This window comes from Pituophis catenifer, unplaced genomic scaffold (assembly GCF_029215685.1).
Source record: "Pituophis catenifer annectens isolate HBS135680 unplaced genomic scaffold, rPitCat1.0.hap2 SCAF_7, whole genome shotgun sequence".
In the NCBI taxonomy this organism is placed as follows: domain Eukaryota; kingdom Metazoa; phylum Chordata; class Lepidosauria; order Squamata; family Colubridae; genus Pituophis; species Pituophis catenifer.
Window position 1 is genome coordinate 86172981 of NW_027256887.1, and position 23325 is coordinate 86196305.

The following is a 23325-nucleotide window of genomic DNA, read 5'->3' on the forward strand; positions in this document are numbered from 1 at the left end:
GATCGTGAATTCTAATCGTGCCTTGGACTTGAAACTAACTGGGTGACTTTGGGTCAGTCCTTTTCGCTCAGCCTTGGGAAGAAGAAAGGGGAGGAGGCGAGAGCAAGTTAATCCCCCAAAAGTCTGCCAAGAAATCTGCAGGGACTTGTCCACGTAATTGCTAAGAGTCAAGAATAACTTGAAGGAACTAAAAAACAAAACAAAAACAAGAAGTATTAATAAGAGTTATATCAGCCTCAAGTCGTCCTACAAGGCTGCCTACTTGTACCAGCTGGAAAATGATCCTGGAAGGGATGAGCAAAGAACAACCCCGGGAAAGGTGCCAAGCGTCTATATTCCCAGCAAAGGGACAGCCAAGAACGTATAAGAACATAGAATCGTAAGTCTGGAAGGGATCTCAGAGGTCTTCTAGTCCAGCCCCCCCGCCCCCCCCCCGGGTTCAAGTCAAGACACCCTACATCAAGGGTGCCAAACTCGATTTCATTGAGGGCCGCATCAGGGTTGTTTTAGACCTAGGGGGAACGGGTGGGTGTGGCCAGGGTGGGTGTGGCCAGCTCGACATCACTTGTGTTGGGGCGGGGGGCACCTGTGGTGGCCCGGGTGGGGTTGGGGGGGATCCATTGTCTCCAACGGAGGAAGGCGAGACCAGGGAGAGCGCCAAACCCTGTCCTTCAGAGGAGCCTTGCCGTCTGCTGGTGGCCAAGTGCTAAGGCAGGACTTCCTTTCCTTCCTTCCTTCCTTCCTTCCTTCCTTCCTTCCTTCCTTCCTTCCTTCCTTCCTTCCTTCCTTCTTTCCTTCCTTCCCCTGCCAGTGTTAGTGGAGTGTGAGATAGTTCCTTCATTATAATATTGTTTTCTGCTTGATTGTTTATCTGGTGTTAATTCCTGCTTATCTGGATGTTGGCTGCTGTGGGGATGTGTTCTGATCCCTTCCTTCCTTCCTTCCTTCCTTCCTTCCTTCCTTCCTTCCTTCCTTCCTTCCTTTCCTTCTTTCCTTCCTTCCTATCTTCCTCTTCTTTTTCCTTCCCTCTTCATTCTCCTTTCTTCGTCCTTCCCCTCTTTCCTTCTTTTTTCCTTCCTTGCTCTCTTCCCATGTTTCCTTCTTTTCCTTCGTCTTTCCTCTTTTCCCTTTCTCCTTTCCTGTCCCTTCTTGGATGCTCAAATGCAAAAGGGGAAACATTTCTCCTTTTGCTTTGCTTTTAGTTTGTTTCGCTAGCCCTCTGCCAGCAAAAACAGAGCTGAAGGGGGCCGCACGCAGGGATGGGATTCAGCTGGTTTGGACAAGTTCAGGCGAACCAGATGCTAATTTTACATCTGGTTCACCGAACCGGTAATTGCAAGGACTGGCTGGCCACGCCCATCCTGCCCCGCCACTCCCAGGAGTCTAGACGCGGCCCGTTTTGGATGCCAGGAAAGTGCAGGGCCCGTGCAGAGGCTCTGGGAGGGCAAAAAACAGGCCTCCCGGAAGTTCTGGAAGTCTGGAAACGGGCCTGTTTCCGGCCTCTGGAGGGCCTCTAGAGCCCAGGGGAAGCCATTTTCGCCCTCCCAGAGGCTCAAGAAAAGCCTCCAGAGTCTGGGGAGGGAAAAAACGCCCCTCCCCAACCGTGGTGCAGGAAACCGAGTAGGCCACGCCCACCATGGCCACGCCCACCCAGCAACCGGGCAGAGAACCTGTTGCTAAAATTTTTGAATCCCACCCCTAGCCACGCGCAGAGCTTGGAATAGCTCCCAGAGCTCCATTTTTGCTGGCAGAGGCACCGTGGTCCTTCGCGGTTTCCATGACTGCCCCGTGGGCCAGTTCTAAGCACCTCACGGGCCGGATCCAGACCCCGGGCCTTGAGTTTGACATCCCTGGCCTATATGATCCAGGTCAAATGATTCTCCAATCTCTTCTTGAAAGCCTCCAGAGATGGAGCACCCACAATTTCTGGAGGCAGGTTGTTCCATTGATTAATTGTTCTAACTGTCAGGGAATGTCTCCTTAATTCTAGGTTGCTTCTCTCCTTGATTAGTTTCCATCCGTTGCTTCTTGTTCTACTCTCAGGTGCTTTGGAGAATAGCTTGACTCCCTCTTCTTTGGGGCAGCCCCTGAGGTATTGGAACACTGCTATCATGTCTCCCCTGGTCCTTCTTATCGTTCAACTAGACATACCCAATTCCTGCATAGCAATTGTCTATCTATGCCCATGATGGCGAACCTATGGCACACGTGCCTGAGGTGGCACACAGAGCCATCTTTCCGGGCACGCAAGCTGTCACCCAACTCACCTGTAGCTGCGCATGCATGTGCGCCCCAGCTGGTTTTCAGGCCTCCAGTGCGCATGCATGCAATTCCAGAGACCCCGCTGATCTTGAGAGCTCTCTTATGCATGCGTGCAGTGTGCACATGCGCAGGTGGCATTCGTGTGTATGCCCAGATGGTGCAATTGCATGCACAGTGCATGGGGAGAGCTGTGGGAAAGCCATGCGCATGTGTGGATGGTGCGCTTCCATGCGCAGCGCATGGGGGGAACACACAAAAGCCGGTGCGCAAATCTGGTTGTGCGCACAGCGCCCGGGAGAGGAGCCACACATAAGCGAAGCACGTACCTGTTTAGCACTCAGTGACTAACAGTTCTTAAACTGTCTGACCCACTTATCCTGTTTCTTCATCTCAAATAATGTCACCACCCCCACACAGCTACCCCCTAGAGCAGAGGGTCAGCAACCTGTGGCTCTGGAGCCGCATGTGGCTCTTTCACCCCTCTGCTGCGGCTCCCTGTCACTCAAAATATGCATCACAACCGCCAATGTGCGACACTCGCTGGCATACAATTTATTGAGCTTTTCAACCGCCAGTAGGCCAACCCTGGATAAATCCAAGAAAATAAAAGTTTCAGAAGAAAACAGAACGTCTAATTCAACTACATAAGCTAGTTTTGTGATTGCGCAAAGAATAGTCAGGCACGGGAAGGGTTTTTGTGGCTCCCGGTGTTTTCTTTTCTGTGGGAAACGGGCCCAAATGGCTTTTTGAGTGTTTAAGGTTGCAGATCCCTGCCCTAGAGAGTTGTTTTACACAAGTATCTCAGCAGCCGCGCTCACAACGGTTACTCACAAACAAGTCACTACAAATGATTCCACTAACCCCCAAGGTACGCCAAATTACACCCACTTTTAAACAACTACGGGGGCGGGGGAGGCGTCTTTGCTAAGCCTCGACATTGAGTTGATGGCATATAATTGAGAGGTCTACTGTAGTTATGCCGGTATTTTGTTTATATACATAATACTGCAAGGGTGAGGCCGCAAAATAGAACCAAGTAATAGGAAACGCAGAAGCTAACGTGCTCTGGGACTTTGGAATTCAAACAGACCAGCACCTGCCACGTAAGCCCCTCCACCCCCCCAGACTTCACAATTGTCGATAAGAAAGACAAAAGAATTCTGGGATAGAAGATGTGGCAGTAACTGCAGGCAGCAGAATACAAGCGAAAAAACTCGACCGGATTCATCCAAGAAGCTTCTTCAGCTCTGACTGGATGGTAGGGAATGGAAGGATTTAAACCACTTTTGAAATTCTCCACCGGTCTCCACCAGTTCGCTGCCCACGCATGTGCGCCAGACACACACTGCGTGTATGTGCATGCACACTGCACACCAAATGCACTGCGTGCGCATGAATGTGCAGTGCGCACCAAACACATGCTTCACACGGAAAAAGGAGCCCTTTAAAGGTAAGTAGAACAGCGAGGGGGGGGGAAACAGCTGTGCCACGTGATTTATATTCGCTAGAAAGCAGAATTTCCTGCTTTCTAGCGAATATAAATCGTGTGGCACAGCTGATCATTAGAAATACCGGTTTGGACTAACCTGTAGCTTTTTTTTTTACTACCGGTTCGCCCGAACTGGTGCGAACCGGTAGGATTTCACCACTGATTTATACGATCAGCGAGCCTCGGTGGTGCAGCGGACTAAAGTGCTGTTAAGTGCTAGGACTTAGCTGCCAGCTGCCTGCAATTAGTGCAAGTTCGAATCTCACCAGGCTCAAGGTTGACTCAGCCTTCCATGCTTTCGAGGTAGGTAAATTGAGGACCTGGATTGTGGGGGCAATAAGCTGACTTTGTATAGAACAACACCGCTTGGGGGGGGGGGGCAAAAGCCCTAATAAGCAGGTATATACAAAAAAGTATGCTGGCTATTGCTATAATGCATTGTAAGCCGCCCTGAGTCTACGGAGAAGGGCGGCATATAAATTGGACTAATAAATAAATAAATAATAAATAAATAAATATACTCCTTGCAAACAGCTGGTCATTTGCTTTCTTTTAGAGAGTCATTGAGGCCATTTGAGGTTTGTCTGTGTCCTCAGGCTTTGCACCACTCAGGTGGCCCCGAGGACACAGATAAAGTGGCCTCAATGACCCTCTAAAAGGATGCAAATGACCAGCTGTCTGCAAGGAGTATCAATCCTTCCCTTCCTCTCCATCCAGTCAGAGCTGAAGAAGCTTCTTGGATGAGAAGTGAAACGTCTTCAAAAGAAAAAAACACCTTTGGGACAACCACGACCTGGAGGGCTGAGAATCTCCATAGATATTTAGAGTTTCTAGGGTTTTTTCTTTTCCTCCGCAACAATCTTGCCCCAAACTTCATGCCATGCCTCAGTTGTCCTTCATCCGAACGCTAAAATTATTTTAAATCTTGTCTTGATTTCAAGTCCCCAAGCAAACACTATGCATTAACCTCCATTTTTTAAAAGAGCCAGAGTAAAATCAATCTTCGCCAACACTTGCTCGGGGGGGTGGGAGGACGGACGGACGAGGGGGGGGGGAGGAATTGTAGCAATTTTGACAGCCGTGAGGAAAAGCCCAGCAAATGACCATTTTTACACTGCTCTTATAAAAGGGGGGAAAAAAATCAGAGCTGTAAAGGTCACTTCCATTTAAAGAGAAAATATTTTGCTTGCCGCTTGGACGGACAGAGAGAGAGAGAGAGAGAGAGAGAGAGAGAGAGGGAGGAAGGGAGGAAGAAAGAGAGGGAGGGAGGAAGAGAGAGGGGGAGGAGGGAGAAAGAGAGAGAGGGAGGGAGGGAGAAAGAGAGAGAGGGAGAAAAAGAGAGAGGGAGGGAGAAAGAAAGAAGGGGAGGGAGGGAGAAAGAGAGAGGGGGGAGGAGGGAGAAAGAGAGAGGGGGAGAAAGAGAGAGAGAGGGAGGGAGAAAGAGAGAGGGGAGAAAGAGTGGGAGGGAGGGAGAAAGAGAGAGAGGGAGGGAGGAAGAGAGAGGGGGAGGAGGGAGAAAGAGAGAGAGGGAGGGAGGGAGAAAGAGAGAGAGGGAGAAAAAGAGAGAGGGAGGGAGAAAGAAAGAAGGGGAGGGAGGGAGAAAGAGAGAGAGGGAGAAAGAGAGAGGGAGGGAGGGAGGAAGAGAGAGAGAGAAAGGGAGGGAGAAAGAGAGAGAGAGAGGAAGGGAGGGAGAAAGAAAGAAAGAGAGAGAGAGATGGAGGGAGGGAGGAAGAGAGAGGGGGAGAAGGGAGAAAGAGGGAGAGAGAAAGAGAGAGAGGGAGAGGGGGGAGGGAAGGAGGGAAGGAGAAAGAGAGAGGGAGGGAGCGAGGGGGGAGGAAGAAAGAGAGACAGAGAGAGGGGGGAGGGAGGGAAGGAGAGTGAGTGAATATTAGAGATTTATTCCTCCCTTGAAGTATATGAGAACAGTCTATGAATTACTGGAGTCTCCCAGCCTGGCATCCTCCCAGCATGGTGGAGACTGGGATTCCTGTTTTCCTCACCCAACCTGGTGTAAGACTTGGACATGCTGGGATTAAAAATCCTCCCTCAGCTGTGAAACGCTTGAGTTGGCAGTTCATACAAGACGTTGATCTCGGTTCACAATTCAATTTCTATGTTCCCATGACCTGCCTTGCCAAAATAAAACGGCCTGCTTCATCCAGCGTGCTAAGGAGGATGGCTGAATTTCCGTAACCCCCTGAAGCTGAATGCACCCCAATATTTCATCCAGACTAGCATGCTGGGTAAATACAGCTACGGGGGAATGATTAAATTCCAGCTCAGCTCTGAACAGTAGAGATTTCCAAAAAATAAGCATACGGTTGGACAAAAGGCCTCAAATCTCTGATGACATCCTGGCCGGGGATTTCTGGGAGCTGATGTCCACACATCTTAACAGTGGCCAAATTTGAAAAATGTTGGTTTATCAAATCAAAGCTCCACAATGGCTCATATGACCAGTAGAGGGTTAGGGTTAGGATTTGTTTCCTTTACTTCCTTTCTCCCTTCTTTCTCCCTTTCCTTCTTTCCTTTCTTTCCTTCTCCCTTCCTTTCTTCTTTCCCCCTTTCCTTCCCTTCCTTTCTTCTTTCCCCCTTTCCTTTCCTTTCCTTTTTTCCTTTCCTTTCCCTTCCCTTCTTCCCTTCCCTTCCCTCCCTTCTTCCCTTCCCTTCCTTCTTTCCTTTCTTTCCTTCTCCCTTCCTTTCTTCTTTCCACCTTTCCTTTCCTTTTTTCCTTTCCTTCCTTTTCCTTTCCTCCTTTCCTTTCCTTCTTTCCTTTCCTTCTCCCTTTCTTCTTTCCCCATTTCCTTTCCTTCTCCCTTCCTTTCTTCTTTCCCCCTTCCTTTTCTTTCCTTTCCTTTCCTTTTTTCTTTTCCTTTCCTTCTCCATTCCTTTCTTCTTTCCCCCTTTCCTTTCTTTTCCTTCTTTCCTTTCCTTTCCTTCTCCCTTCCTTTCTTCTTTCCCCCTTTCCTTCCCTTCCTTTTCCTTTCCTTCTTTCCTTTCCTTTCCTTTCCTTTCCTTTCCTTTCCTTTCCTTTCCTTTCCTTTCCTTTCCTTTCCTTTCCTTTCCTTCTCCCTTCCTTTCTTCTTTCCCCCTTTCCTTTCCTTCTTTCCATTCCTTTTCTTCTCCCTTCCTTTCTTCTTTCCTTTCCTTTCCTTTCCTTTCCTTTCCTTTCCTTTCCTTTCCTTTCCTTTCCTTTCCTTTCCCTCCCCCTCCCCTCCCCTCTTTTTTCTCTTTTCTCTTCTCTTGGAACAGCATGCTTAATTTAATAACCAAATTTACCGTAACCCACTTCCTAGTTGTTTGCAATCCATTAAACCAGAAGCGAGACCGGCCTCCCTCCCAGGCCCCTCGGCCAGACCTACCCACCGTTAACTCTGAAGCCTCCTTAAGGTCTTATGCAAACGCAGCTACATTACAGGGTCTTTCTCTCAATCGGTTCCTTGTGTTGTTTGAACACACCGTCATTTGTGGTGTGTGTGTGTGGGGGGGGGAGAGGCACCTGTGTTTTCACCGACGCCAGGTGCTTCCTTCTCCCAAACGACGTGTGCTTCCCCAAAAGTCCCACTGAGAGCTTCGGCAGTGGGAGTGGGCAGCCTCATCCTTTCGTTGCCCTTCCAAGCAAATTCAGGAGCTCGCTTGGCTAACACACCAGCTCTGCCAAATTGTACAGTTGTGATGGAAATGTTTGGACACCACCATGACAACGCCTGCCCGCCCTTGGCTCCCAGCTCAGCAGAGGGAAGAAAAAGAGACTGTTCAGCCTTACAGTAGCGTTGCCCCCCCCCCCCACCCCCGCCGGGGCCAGGAGATCACAGAAAGTTGGAGGGCTTGCTGAGTTCACGGTCTATCATGGGAGAACTTTGCCGATCTAAGGACCATCTATTTTGGAGAAGACTCCGTTGTTTGGGGATGCCAACAGAAGAGGATTTTTGTAGGCCAGGGTTGTGGGGTGTCCTTAATGTTCTCTGAGCTCGGTTGTTTTCTTGAAGATGTTTTATTACCCAAATAGGTAACACCATCAGTGCAATCAGCAGGGATCATGTTACCTACTTTGGTAATGAAATGTCTGCAAGAACTCAAGTTCAGAGAACATCAAGGACCGCACAGGCCTCCTCTTCCTTCTCCTCCTCTTCGTCCTATCCATCCATCCAACCCTTCTCCTCCTCCTCCTTCTTCTCCTCCTCCTCTTCCCCTTCCTCCTTCAACCCCACTCTTTTCTAGCACTGATGACGTTACCTAGTTTGGGAATGAAATGTCTGCACGAAATCAACCAAGCTCAGAGAACATCAAGGACCCCTCAGTCCTCCTTCTCCTCTCTTTCTGCTCTACTTTGTAAACCCCACTCCCTCCTAGCACTGATGATGCTACCTAGTGGGGTAATGAAACGTCTGCAAGTAATCTTGCAGCTCAGAGAATATCAAGGACCTCATAATAATAATAATAATAATAATAATAATAATAATAATAATAATAATAATAATAATAATAATAATCCTCCTGTCTTTCTGCTCTACTTTGTAAACCCCACTCCTTACTAGGGTGGCCTAGAGGGGGAGCTCTTGCCTCACAATCAGGAGGTTGTGAGTTCGATCCTAGGTAGAGGCAGATGTAGGGCAGTGGTGAAATTCAAATTTTTTTACTACCGGTTCTGTGGGCATGGCTTGGTGGGCGTGGCAGGGGAAGGATACTGCAAAATTTCCATTCCCACCCCACTCCAGGGGGAAGGATATTGCAAAATCTCCATTCCCACCCCACCCTGGAGCTAGCCAGAGGTGGTATTTGCCGGTTCTCTGAACTACTCAAAATTTCCGCTACCAGTTCGTCAGAACCTGCTGGATTTCACCCCTGATCTGGAGGGTCTCCTGTCTTGGGCAGAGGGTTGGACTAGATGACCTGCAAGGTCTCTTCCAATTCTGTTAATCTGATGATGTTACCTAGTTGGGTAATGAAACATCTGCAAGAAAACAAGCAAGCTCAGAGAACATCAAGGGCCCTACAGTCCTCCTCTCCCTCTCCCTCCTTCTCCTCCTCATGGCCTGACAGCTCATCGGTTGCCTTTTGCAACCAAAAGGCTGCAATCCTAAATAGCTACAGGTGTTGAGTCCGCAATAAAGCACAGGAGGAGTCACTTTCTAAACCTGGAGAAAATGGGCCGATATTCTGTGGCCTCTTTCTGGCCAATTCCCTTGGTCAGAATTTTTAAAGCAAATTTAGGCCTGCAAAATTATCCCTATTTGGTAGGGACTGCTGCCCCCTGGTGGGGCTTTACTAGAATGCGAATCGCGAAATGCAAAATACGAAAGAAGAAATAAAAACAAAGAGGAGGAAAAAAGTTAAACTTGTCAAGGGAAGCTTGATGACCTCTTTTGAAATTTAAAATATTAAGAAATATTTTTTTTTTTTTTTAAAAAAAAAACCTGTCTGTTGGCTCAACTTAAGCAGAATTTCTTGTTCTTAAATTCCAAATCAGGGAATGTTTGTAAATGGAAAATCGAAAGAGCAATGACAATTTAGCAACTGACCCCAAAATATTTACAGAGGCGTACAGGAAAGCCTTGAAAATTTTGATCACTGCTGCAACGGTCGTTATGTGTGAAAAACAGTCGTCTTTTTTCAGTGCCGTTGTGACTGTGTCACGAAATGAGCCGTCGTAAGTCGAGCACTATCTATAAATTTAAGGCTGCAACTGAATTCCATAATTAAAGAATTTCCTGCCTTCCGCTGTTTTGTTTTGTTTTTTCAACAGACGCCTTGCAATCTCTGAAGTGGCTAATAAGGGCAAATTTGCAGCTGCGGAAGCAGCCGTGACTTACCGTACTCGCCAAAGACAAGATAGGCGCACTGACACCATGCCACGATCCACGAGACCGTTTTCACCCCGAGCCAGATCAATATCATTCCCAAAGTGGCATCCAAGATGAAGTTCATCAGATAACTGTGACAGAAGCAGGAGAGAAAACTTTTAAGAGAGCCAATCTGGGCCACTGGTGAAGGACCTTGGCTAGAAACCAGGAGTCTGTGAGTTCTAGTCCTGCCTTAGGAATGAAAGCCAGCCGGGTGACTCTAGGCCCATCACCAGGACACTGTGAGTTCTAGTCCTGAATAAGCATGAAAGCCAGTTCAGTGATTTTGGCCAATCACAAGGAGACGGTGAGTTCTAGTCGTGCCTTAGTCATGAAAGCCAGCTCAGTGACTTTGGCCAATCACCAGGAGACGGTGAGTTCTAGTCCCACTTTAGGTATGAAAGCCAGCTGGGTGACTTTGGCCAATCACCAGGAGACAGTGAGTTCTAGTCCCACTTTAGGCATGAAAGCCAGCTGGGTGACTTTGGCCAATCACCAGGAGACAGTGAGTTCTAGTCCCACTTTAGGTATGAAAGCCAGCTGGGTGACTTTGGCCAATCACCAGGAGACAGTGAGTTCTAGTCCCACTTTAGGTATGAAAGCCAGCTGGGTGACTTTGGCCAATCACCAGGAGACAGTGAGTTCTAGTCATGCCTTAGGCAATGAAAGCTGGCTGGGTGACTTTAGGCCAATCACTAGGAGACTGTGAGTTCTAGTCCTGCTTAGGCATGAAAGTCAGCTGGGTGGGCCAATCACCAGGAGACCATGAGTTCTAGTCCCGCCTTATGCATGAAAGCTGATTGGATGACTTTGGGCCTGTCCCTCTCTTTCATCCCAACCCACCTCACAGGGTTGTTGTGGAGAAAATAGGAGGGAAAGGGAGCACTGGGCATCTTTACCGCCTCGCATTATTTATAAAAATAATAATTAAGCTGTAGCTATATAAATAAAAAGAAAATTAAATAAATATGTGAACTCAGTCAGTTTGTACTGCAAACCATAGAATGTTGTCTAAATCCAATCTATACAAAAAGCCTGAAACCCACAGAGGAAATTGATTATTAAATTGGGTGTTTTAAATTTTGGGGGTTTTAAATCTGAGCCAAAATTATGTAATAATTTTAATTATTTTTAACTGATGTCTGTCTTTGTGCTTTTAATAGGCTGTACACCGCCCTGAGTCCTTCGGGAGAAGGGCGGGAAAGAAAGAAAGAAAGAAAGAAAGAAAGAAAGAAAGAAAGAAAGAAAGAAAGAAAGAAAGAAAGAAAGAAAGAAAGAAAGAAAGAAAGAAAGAAAGAAAGAAATTTATTTATTTATTTATTTATTTATTTATTTATTTATTTATTTATTTATTTATTTATGGATTCTCGTTCGCTACAAAGCCAATGGTGTCTGATACACCACCGTTTCCCCATATAGGTGTAAAAAAACAAACCATGGTTTGCTGTGAACCAGAAATCTAGGAGGACAGAAGGATACAAAACATTTGCTAGACCAATTCTTGAATACAGCTCATCTGTCTGGAACCCGCACTGCATATCGGACATAAATACGATCGAGAGAGTCCAGAGATATTTTACGAGAAGAGTCCTCCATTCCTCTAACCGCAATAAAATACCTTATGCCACCAGACTTCAAATTTTGGGCTTAGACAATTTAGAACTACGCCGACTTCGGTCTGGCGTAAGCATAGTACATAAAATTATCTGTCACAATGTCCTTCCTGTCAACGATTACTTCAGCTTCAACCACAACAATACACGAGCAAATAATAGATACAAACTCAAGGTAAACCGCTCCAAACTCGATTGCAGAAAATATGACTTCAGTAACCGAGTGGTCAATGCCTGGAATGCACTACCTGATTCTGTGGTTTCTTCCCCAAACCCCCAAAACTTTAACCTCAAACTGTCTACTGTGGACCTTACCCCATTCCTAAGAGGTCTGTAAGGGCGTGCATAAGAGAACCAGCGTGCCTACCGTCCCTGTCCTAATATTCCTTTTTACTTACTCTTTTCATGTATTCAAATTATGTTTATACTTTTACCTGTTATCTTATATATGCTTGACAAATAAACTTATGATTACGATTATGATTGTACGGGTTTAAAGGCACAATTCTTTTTACACAAAATTTTATTTATTATTTATTTAAATTTACATACCGCCCTTCTCCCGAAGGACTCAGGGCGGTGAACAGCCAAAGATAAAACACACAGAATACAAAAAGTTAAGAACAGTTTAAAAAACATATTAAACAATTTAGGCCCAACAATTAAACAATTAAACCCTTTTAAAATTAAAATTAAAATTAAGCAATTGGAGAAGTTAGGCCAGCCCAGCTCAAAAGAGCCAGACTCACTCACAGAGAGCACGGATCTCGGTCCGTAAGATCAGACAGGAAGACGTTGGCAAAGTGGATGAAGAGAGCTCCGAGGCCTTGCTTGGAGGTGTCATAAAACCTTGAAAGGGTTTGGATTCAAGAGACAACAGTGCCTTAAAGACTTGGGAGAGGATTTTAATTAATCAAAACAGAACAGAAAAGGAAAAAGACAGATAAGTCCTCGACTTACGACCACAACTGAGCCCAAGCTTTCCGTTGTTAAGTGAAACATTGGTTAAGTGAGCATTGCCCCCCCCCGAATTGTACGACTTTTCTTGCCACCGTTGTTCAGTGAATCGCTGCGGTGGACAAGTGAGTAAACCCAGTCATTAAGTGAATCTGGCTTCCCACCATTGACTTTGCTTTGTCAGAAGGTCGCAAAAGCGGATCACGTGACCCTGGGACACAGCAACGGTCGTTAAGTATGAACCGGTTGCCAAGCATCTGAATTTTGATCAAGCGACCATGGGGACGCTGCAACGGTCATAAGTGTGAAAAACGGTCGTAAGTCAATTTTTTTTTCAGTGCTGTTGTAACTTTGGACGATCGCTAAATGAATGGTTGAAAATCAAGGGCTACATATACAGCTTTACAGTTTCATTAAAAAAAAAATGACTGTATTTCTGTTTAGAACTGATTACTTGCCCAAACACAGGCGATTTCTAAAAGCACAGAATTCATTCCCCAACTTCATCCTTATTTTAGCCAAAATTCATTACCAACTTTTCCAAGAGAAAATATCTCTATCTCCATCTCCATTTCCATATCTATGTTTATCTATCTCTATATTTCAAGCCATCTTTCTCCCCTCTGCCTCCCTCTCTCTCTCTCTCTATATATATATATATATATATATAAAACCATATTCTCTATCATAAAACCATATTATCTATCTATCTATCTATCTATCTATCTATCTATCTATCTATCTATCTATCTATCATCTATCATCTATCTATCTTACCATATTCTCCAAGATCGTCTCTCTTCTTTGGGCTCCTTAAATCGTTTGACTGTGAAAAGAAAATGTTTTTTTTTTTTAAATGAAAATATGATAAATGGAAAAATTTATTTAACAACAATCTGGCTAGTTGAACCTTAAATACATTGCATTCAGTAGTGTTCATATGGCCTTCCAGAGACCCAGGATTCGAATAATTGAATAATCTCCACTCTCCTACAAGTAGATATAGGTACCACTTTGGTGGGAAGGTAACTGCGTCCAGTGAGTCTTTGGCGTATTCCCTCCCCACTCCAGGGGAGGCTACTGGAAAATCCCCATTCCCTCCCCACTCCTGGGGGAAGGATATTGCAAAATCTCCTCCTTCCCCACTCCGGGGGAAGGATATTGTAAAATCGCCAAGCCAGCCAGAGGTGGTATTTGACCGTTCTCCAAATTACTCAACATTTCCGCTACCGGTTCTCCAGAACCTGTCAGAACCTGCTGAATTTCACCCCTGGTATGTGGGTATATGCATAATATTGATTGATTGATTGATTGATTGATTGATTGATTGATTGATATAGTGTATATTGGAGGTGGTGACCCTTTGAGAGCTGTATGCAACAAAATTTCATTTTAATGTATGTCGATTAGGGTACATTAGTGTACTGTTAGGAAGCTTCTCCTTAACTCCAGCTTGCTTCTCTGCACTTTTCCGAAGTCTCAACCTCTTTTTTTGTAATTTGTTGTCCAAATACTGGATGAAAAGTCTATCTGGAACAGGGGTGGGTTCTAAAATTTTTTACTACCGGTTCTGTGGGCGTGGCTTATTTTGTGGGCATGGCTTGATGGTCATGTGACAATTCTTTAGGATTTAGCAGTGGGACTGGTCTACCAGGCTTTTAACTGCTTGCAGAGCTGTACCGATCTACCCATTTATTTTTGCAGGCACTGGTCTACTCATTTATTTTTGCAGACACTGGTCTACCCATTTATTTTTGCAGGCACTGCTCTACTCCTTTATTTTTGCAAGCACTGGTCTACCCATTTATTTTTGCAGGCACTGGTCTACTCATGTATTTTTGCAGGCACCGGTCTACCCATTTATTTTTGCAGGCATCGGTCTACTCATGTATTTTTGCAGGCACTGGTCTACCCATTTATTTTTGCAGGCACTGGTCTACTCCTGTATTTTTGCAGGCACTGGTCTACCCATTTATTTTTGCAGGCACTGGTCTACTCATGTATTTTTGCAGGCACTGGTCTACCCACTTATTTTTGCAGGCACCCTTCTACTCATGTATTTTTGCAGGCATTGGTCTACCCATTTATTTTTGCAGGCACCGGTCTATTCATTTGTTTTTGGAGGCACCGGTCTACCACCAAACTGCCTTTTACCACTGAGGGCCAGCTGTAGGGCGGCCCTTTGAAGCCCCACGGCAAGAGTTTGAACAGTTTTTTTCCTTATAGCCCATATAGCTATTCCTTATAGCTGGGACTCAGGAGGCAGCAATAGATTGGGGGTGGCGCCAAATAAAAGGTAAGAATAACGCTGGGCGGGGGGGCAGAACCGGTTCGGTGACGTCATATCGTCACCGCTACCGGTTCGGCGGAACCGGGAGGAACCCACCACTGACCTGGAACCTTTTCTGCGGGGGGGGGGGGGGACGGGACAACCCTCCAAAAATAGATCTCACAGATTTTGTCCTACCTCTCAGCCCCTCTTTAATCCTAGCCAATACTCCATAATGTGGTATCATGATTGAATTGATGTCTATTGTGCAATTAATTATTTCCCTATCAAGCTCCCTTTTGTCTTTTAAACGCCAGCATTTTACTGCCGGTGATATTCATTACGCTGCCTCTGATCACTCTCTCAAACTGAACGGAGCTTGGTGAGAAGGCGCAGATCATTAGCTCTCATCATTTTTAAATTGCCGTCTTATCACACTTGACAAACTGTGTTTAAGCATTCCTAGACGGGGCTCAAAAGTATTATTTCCCATCGATGGGGAAGATTTAAAAACATGACAATCCAGGGATCGTTTTACAAGCCGAAAATTCTGGTTTTGCTCTTTCAAAACCTGTTGTTGTGGCTCCGTTACCTGAGCCTGTGTCATCGGCAAGAGAGGACTCCGAGAGTAAAGGAGAGGAGTTGGCAAGGCCTCCCTCTCCAGGACCCTCCTCTCTGGCAATGCCTTCGGTGTCCGCCGAAGGGCAAGAGATAGGGCTGGGGCCAAGCACGTCCACGCAGCCACAGATGGACAGTGATGAGGGTAATGAGTCTTGGCTGGATCCACGCCAGCGTCGTAGAGATAAGCGCGCGCAACAGAAGGAAAGCCGTGCCCGAGATTAGGCTGAGTCACTGGACCACACCCCACAGGGTATAAAAGGGAGCGTGGTGGCCAGTCAAGCCTTGTGACGAACAAAGCTGAAAGCTTCCACGCCATTCTGCATTGCCGGACTTTTGCTATAGGCTTTGCTTACTCTGTAATTATTGAACATTTTACTTTGATGTACCAGAAGCGGAGAGACGTTATCTCTTCTCTTCGTGAGTAATAAACTCTTGGCAGGCAGCCACTAGGTTGCTGCCAAGTTCCGTTATCATAAGGAAAAGGATTTTGTCGGCTGGTTTGGTTTTTTACTCTTGGACGACTGTTGGTGTGTGTGCGTGTGGGACAGGGACAGAACACCTGTCAACTTCCTGGCTAGCAAAAAAATAAATAAAAAAATCAGAGCCTGCGCTGGGTGGAATTTCGATTTTTGCTTTAAAAGGGGCATGGGGTTGTGGGTTGATGAAGTCATGAAGATGTCATCTTGCCAAAGACTCAAACGGCACAACTGGCGTCATTTGCACAATGAGGCACGCAACCTCAGAAAAAGCTCGCATCAGAGGCTTGCGGGAATGTTTCTGTTTCGTTGTATGGGAGAAACCGGACGCGGCTGAAAACAGAAAAGATTTTTGATGTCTGGAAAAAGATCTAATGCGGCAGGGAAGGGGTTATTGCGTTGCTCCCATTATATTGCGAGACAAGTTGCATATGAATGTAATATGGAATGGAATGGAATGGAATGGAATGGAATGGAATGGAATGGAATAGAATAGAATAGAATAGAATAGAATAGAATAGAATAGAATAGAATAGAATAGAATAGAATAGAATAGAATAGAATAGAATAGAATAGAATAGAACAGAACAAAAAACAGGAGGAATGGAATGGAATGAAGTGGAGTGGAGTGGAGTGGAGTGGAGTAGAGTAGAAGAGAACAAAAAACAGGAGGAATGGAATGGAATAGAGGAGAGGAGAGGAGAGGAGAGGAGAGGAGAGGAGAGGAGAGGAGAGGAGAAGAGAAGAGAAGAGAAGAGAAGAGAAGAGAAGAGAAGAGAAGAGAAGAGAAGAGAAGAGAAGAGAAGAGAAGAGAAGAATACGATAGGATGAGAATAGAGTAGAATAGATAACAGAATATAGAATGGAATGGAATGGAATGGAATAGAATAGAATAGAATAGAATAGAATAGAATAGAATAGAATAACAGAGTTGGAAGGGACCTTGGAGGTCTTCTAGTCCAACCCCCTGCTCAGGCAGGAAACCCTAAGAATAAGAATAGGATGAGAAGAGAAAAGAAGAGAAGAGAAGAGAAGAGAAGAGAAGAGAAGAGAAGAGAAGAGAAGAGAAGAGAAGAAAAGAAAAGAGAAGAAAATAAAAGAAAAGAGGATGAGAATAGAATAGAATAGAATAGAATAGAATAGAATAGAATAGAATAGAATAGAATAGAATAGAATAGAATAACAGAGTTGGAAGGGACCTTGGAGATCTTCTAGTCCATCCCCCTGCTTAGGCAGGAAACCCTAAGAATAAGAATAGGATGAGAATAGAATAGAATAGAATAGAATAGAATAGAATAGAATAGAAGAGAAGAGAAGAGAAGAGAAGAGAAGAGAAGAGAAGAGAAGAGGATGAGAATAGAATAGAATAGAATAGAAGAGAAGAGAAGAGAAGAGAAGAGAAGAGAAGAGAAGAGAAGAGAAGAGAAGGGGATGGGAAGGGAAGAGAAGAGAAGAGAAGAGAAGAGAAGAGGATAGAATGGAATGGAATGGAATGGAATGGAATGGAATGGAATGGAATAGAATAGAATAGAATAGAATAGAATAGAATAGAATAGAATAGAATAGAACAGAACAAAAACAGGAGGAATGGAATGGAATAGAGGAGAGGAGAGGAGAAGAGGAGAGGAGAAGAGGAGAGGAGAGGAGAGGAGAGGAGAGGAGAGGAGAGGAGAGGAGAGGAGAGGAGAGGAGAATACGATAGGATGAGAATAGAGTAGAGTAGAATAGATAACAGAATATAGAATAGAATAAGAATGGAACGGAACGGAACGGAACGGAACAGAACAGAACAGAACAGAACAGAACAGAATAGAATAACAGAGTTGGAAGGGACCTTGGAGGTCTTCTAGTCCATCCCCCTGCTTAGGCAGGAAACCCTAAGAATAAGAATAGGATGAGGACAGGACAGAACAGAAGAGGAAGGGACCTTAGAGATCTTCCAGTCCAGCTCAAGCAGGAGACCCTATACCATATCAGAAAGTGCCTGTCCAGTCACTTCTTTAAAAACTGCAGTCTTGGAGCATTTAATATTTATTTACATAAATAAATATGTAAAAAAAAATGACAAAAAGTGATGGCACAAGGGGGGGGACGGGACTGTCCCTCTGTTTAGTTTTTTCAGCACACAATTGCCCGGCCTATACATCCAGAAGGTAGAAGTTGAAACAATTTACATTCAGGATGTGAGGAGGTCTATGGATATTTTCTCAGCCCTCCTCCTTTCCCGTCCAGTATACAGGTCCTCAATGGAAGGTTGCAATTGGTCCTATTTTTAAGCAGATTTGAAAATTAAATTAAAAAAAGAAAGAAAGAAAGAAAGAAAGAAAGAAAGAAAGAAAGAAAGAAAGAAAGAAAGAAAGAAAGAAAGAAAGATTGCAGCTGTCATGGGTGTTTGAGGTTTCACTGGCAAACTGCTCAAAACGCATAGAGAAGGATGCTAATTCTCGTTTCCAGTTTATAGACTGTTGTGGCTCCGTTACCTGAGCCTGTGTCATCGGCAGGAGAAGACTCCGAGAGTGAAGGAGAGGAGTTGGCAAGGCCTCCCTCTCCAGGACCCTCCTCTCTGGCAATGCCTTCGGTGTCCGCCGAAGGGCAAGAGATAGGGCCGGGGCCAAGCACGTCCACGCAGCCACAGGTGGACAGTGATGAGGGTAATAAGTCTTGGCTGGATCCACGCCAGCGTCGCAGAGATAAGCGCGCGCAACAGAAGAAAAGGCATGCCCGAGATTAGGCTGAGTCACTGGATCACACCCCACAGGGTATAAAAGGGGGTGAGGTGGCCATTCAGACTCTGTGACGGACAAAACTAACTACTATCGAGTCACATTGCATCTTTGGAAACATTATCGGCCTTGGATTTATTTTACGAACTGGACAATTCTTGACCGTGGGTATTTTGTTTATTGAGTAAAAGTTCTTGGCAAGCAGCTACTGGGTTGCCGCCAAGCGTCTTATCGGAAGAATTGGTTGTCTGCCAGTTTATTTAACCCCTGGCTGTCTGTTTGTGTGCCTGTGTGGGACGGGGACATAGACTTTCTGTGCCTCTCTGGTAAGTTATTGTGTGGGATACAAGATGCTACGCCAGATACATCTTTTGGTGTCCAGCAGGGCTGTTGTTCAGCATCCTCACCATGCCAAAGAGGCCCTGAACTTTATTTTGTCGAAACCCCCTCCCCAAAGGGAGGGAGGGAGCCCTAAAAAGTTCCAGACACAAAACAGGCTGCAGGGCTTCTTCAACCCAACCCCAGGGACTTCATTTCCCCCCCCCCTCCCGTCTCCCACTCCCATTCAGCTCAGCTTCTCCAGATGGCCAAGTGGGTGAAACAATGGCAAAAGACGCCGGAGCAGCTGCCCCACAGAAAAGCCAGCACAGGCAGCCTCACGTTGCCAAGCCGAGATGCCAAATCTGGCAGGGAGACCTAGGAAAGGAAAGGCCGGGCTGACAGGATGGGGAAGAAAAAAAGTTTGCGGCTTTTGAGTTTTTCACGACGGATGGCCCGATAACGGGCACCCTGGGCTGTCTTGCCCACAGAGAAGCCACATGGGATCGCTTAAGACAAGTCAATAAAACAATAAATTGAAGCCTTAAAATTGTACACTGATTCATGGATGGATAGATGGAGATGGAGATAAATAACTGTAGATAGACAATTAGAGATAGAACTAGATATATGACAGACAGACAGATGGCAACAGACAGACATATACAGACAGACATAGTGATATAGATAGATGAATGGATGGATAGATAGATAGATAGATAGATAGATAGATAGATAGATAGATAGACAGACAGACGATAGATGATAGAGAAAGAGATAGTAGATAGACTATAGACAGATAGCAATAGACAGACAGGCAGACAGATACAGATGGAGAGACAGCAATATAGATAGATGAATGGGTAGATGGATGGATAGATAGATAGATAGATAGATAGATAGATAGATAGATAGTAGATATAGATAAAAGATATAGATAGATAGATGAAAGAAAGAAAGAAAGAAAGAAAGAAAGAAAGAAAGAAAGAAAGAAAGAAAGAAAGAAAGAAAGAAAAAGAGAGGGAGGGAGGGAGGCCAAGAGAGAGGGAGATAGACAGGTAGATAGAACCAAAAAGACAAGATTCAGTTTAAACAATCAAGCTTCTAGACTTCATGATTGCAGAATAGATAGATAGATAGATAGATAGATAGATAGATAGATAGATAGATGATAGATAATAGAGAGAGAGAGATAGTAGATAGACAGACTACAGACAGATAGCGATAGACAGACAGGCAGACAGATACAGACGGAGAGACAGCAATATAGATAGATGAGTGGGTAGATGGATAGATAGATAGATAGATAGATAGATAGATAGATAGATAGATAGATAGATAGTAGGTAGATATAGATAGATAGATAGATAGATAGATAGATAGATAGATAGATAGATAGATAGATAGAAAAAGGGAGAGAGGGAGGGAGGGGGGAGGGGGCCAAGAGAGAGGGAGATAGACAGGTAGATAGAACCAAAAAGACAAGATTCAGTTTAAATAATCAAGCTTCTAGACTTCATGATTGCAGGATAGATAGATAGATAGATAGACGATAGATGATAGAAAGAGATAGTAGATAGACAGACTACAGACAGATAGTGATAGACAGGCAGACAGATACAGATGGAGAGACAGCAATATAGATAGATGAATGGGTAGATGGATAGATAGATAGATAGATAGATAGATAGATAGATAGATAGATAGTTAGTAGGTAGATATAGATAGAAGAGATAGATAGATAGATAGATAGATAGATAGATAGATAGATAGATAGATAGTAGGTAGATATAGATAGAAGAGATAGATAGATAGATAGTAGGTAGATATAGATAGAAGAGAGAGAGAGATAGATAGATAGATAGATAGATAGATAGATAGATAGATAGATAGATAGATAGAAAAAGGGAGGGAGGGAGGCCAAGAGAGAGGGAGATAGACAGGTAGATAGAACCAAAAAGACAAGATTCAGTTCAAACAATCAAGCTTCTAGACCTCATGATCGCAGAAACAAGAATCACCCAAATTTCAAAAGTTTCTATTATGTTAGCTAAGAGCATTACATGGAGGATTGGGGAGCAGTACTCATTCAAAATCTGGTATTATTTTGATTATTTTTTGTTCAAAACCCCTCTTTGAAACCAAATGACCCCCGTGCCCAAACTGGATTTGGTTTGAACCCCACACAAGTCTGATTTGAACCCAATCTAAGACTTTCAAGATTGGGGTTCGTTCCTTCCCCAGCATCTCTTCAGACCCAACAGGTGGGGGGGGGGGGGAAATAGCAGGGTACCAAGTAGGCAATCTTCCAAGCTGCCGTGAGATATAATAAATAGGTTGACTATTTCTCGCTGATTCCTGGGACAGCTCTTCTGTCTGGCAACATAATCACAGAATAAGGTCTTATGCAAATCAGCCATCAGTTAAAGGCCCAGGATGAGGTCACCAAACTTGGTGAAAGTTAAAGAAAAAGAAAAAGAAAAGAGTTATCTTGGATTTAGAGAGGCTTCTCAAAGAAACAAGCATTTTGCTTACCACGGTCCACCTGAAACACAATAATTGGCCATAATTTCTTTAGAAACAGTGGCCCTTTGGTGTCACTCTGTCTCAGAAAATTGGAAATATCTTCAGTTATCCCAGGCAAATACTGTGCCTAAGATAGGCTGAGCAGAAAGAAGCAGAGAAAGGAAGTTGGGAGAGAGAGAAAGAAAGAGAGGAGCGGGAAAGGAGAGAAAGAAGGGGAAGGGGAGAGGTAGAGGGGAAGGGGGAGGGAGAGAGGGAGAGAGAGAAAGAGAGAGATGAAAAAAGGAGAAAGGGAAGGGAAAAGTGAGAAAGGCCACAAAGAAGAAAAGGGAAAAGGAAAGGAAGGAATAAGGAGCAGAGAGAAAGAGAGAAAAAGTAACAAAAAGGAAAGAGAGAGGGAAGAGCAGAAGTGAAAAATGCAAGAGGGAGAAAGAGAGAAAAAAGAAAATGAGAAAGGGAAGGGAAGAAGCTAGAAAGACAGGAAGGGAGGGAGGGAGGGAGGGAGGGAGGAAGGAGAAAGCACAGGAAATGAGAGAGGAAGGAGAAAGGAAAGGGAAGAAGTGTGAAAGACAGGAGCGGAAAAAAGGAGAAAGGGAAGGGAAAAGCGAGAAAAGGAAAGGAAGGAATAAGGAGCAGAGAGAAAGAGAGAGAAAGTAACAAAAAGGAAAGAGAGAGGGAAGAGCAGAAGTGAAAAATACAAGAGGGAGAAAGAGAGAAAAAAGAAAACGAGAAAGGGAAGAAGCTAGAAAGACAGGAAGGAAGGAAGGAAGGAAGGAAGGAAGGAAGGAAGGAAGGAAGGAAGGAAGGAAGGAAGGAGAAAGCACAGGAAATGAGAGAGGAAGGAGAAAGGGAAGAACTGAGAAAGACGGGAGGGGAAAAAAGGAGAAAGGAAGGGAAGAAGAACGGAGGAAAAAAACAGGGAAAAAAAGAAACGAAAAAGAAACAAGGGAAAGCGGAGAAAAAGGCAGGAAGGAGAAAAGAGAAAGGCAAGGAAGGAGAACAGAGGAAAGAAAAAGAGAGAAACGAGAAAGAAAAGCGAAAGGAGGGCAAAAAAAAGGGAAGGAGAAAAAGAGAAAGAAAGCCAAGAGAAGAAGCCAGAAAGAAAAAGAAAAGAAGGAAAAAGAGAGAAAAGGAGAGAGAAAACGGACGAAGGAAAGCAAAGCCACTCACGCATTAGGGTGCTGAAGGCGACCAGGGCCAGCAGCGCCTGGACAAAGACCCCGAAGCGGTCGAGCAGCGCTCCGGGGCCGCAGCCCTGCGGGCGGATCCTGACGCGCGTCAAGTTGGGCGCCGGGAGCTCGTCGGAAAGCAGCGCCATCCCGGACCGAAGGCTCAGAGGCAGCTGCGGCCGCGGGACTCGCGCATCGAGAGGCTCAAAGCAGCGAGAGACGCTTCCTCGGGGAGGGGCTAAGAACGCTCTCTCCCCCCCCCCCAACCCCGGGAAGGGCGCGGCTTATAGGATTGCGAGGGGGGGGAGAGGGGAGGAGAGGGTCCCGCTCGGGGGTGGAATCCAAACTCTTCCCCTACCGGTTCTGTGGGCGTGGTTTGGTGGGCGTGGCAGGGGAAGGATACTGCAAAATCTCCATTCCCACCCCACTCCTGGGAGGAAGGATACTGCAACATCTCCATTCCCACCCCACTCCTGGGGGAAGGATACTGCAAAATTTCCATTCCCACCCCACTCCAGGGGAAGGATACTGCAAAATCTCCATACTGCAAAACCTCCATTCCCACCCCATTCCAGGGGAAGGATACTGCAACATCTCCATTCCCACCCCACTCCAGGGGAAGGATACTGCAACATCTCCATTCCCACCCCACTCCAGGGGAAGGATACTGCAACATCTCTATTCCCATCCCACTCCTGGGGGAAGGATACTGCAACATCTCCATTCCCACCCCACTCCTGGGGGAAGGATACTGCAACATCTCCATTCCCACCCCACTCCTGGGGGAAGGATACTGCAAAACCTCCATTCCCATCCCACTCCAGGGGAAGGATACTGCAAAATGAAACCGGGCCTGGTGGCTCAGCAGACTGATAGCATTGTGATTAACACCAGCTGCCTGCAATTACTGCAAGTTCGAATCTCACCAGGCTCAAGGTTGACTCAGCCTTCCATCCTTTCTAAGGTAGGTAAATTGAGGACCCAGATTGTGGGGGCAATAAGCTGACTTTGTATAAAATATACAAAAGTATGAAGGCTATTGCTTAACGCATTGTAAGCCGC

The 23325-nt window shown here is 45.3% G+C and overlaps 1 protein-coding gene across 1 annotated transcript in view; it reads right to left on the minus strand.

Annotated features, from left to right (window-relative positions):
• Positions 1–22412, minus strand: part of LOC139319535 (store-operated calcium entry regulator STIMATE-like) — a 39947-nt gene extending 17535 nt beyond the window's left edge. The window contains exons 1-4 of the mRNA XM_070947433.1: positions 22265–22412; positions 12942–12990; positions 11961–12056; positions 9565–9686 (exon numbers count right to left, since the gene is read on the minus strand). Coding sequence (XP_070803534.1) covers positions 9565–9686; positions 11961–12056; positions 12942–12990; positions 22265–22412 — 415 coding nt within the window. The remainder of the gene's footprint in view (positions 1–9564; positions 9687–11960; positions 12057–12941; positions 12991–22264) is intronic.
• Positions 22413–23325: the final 913 nt, after the last annotated feature.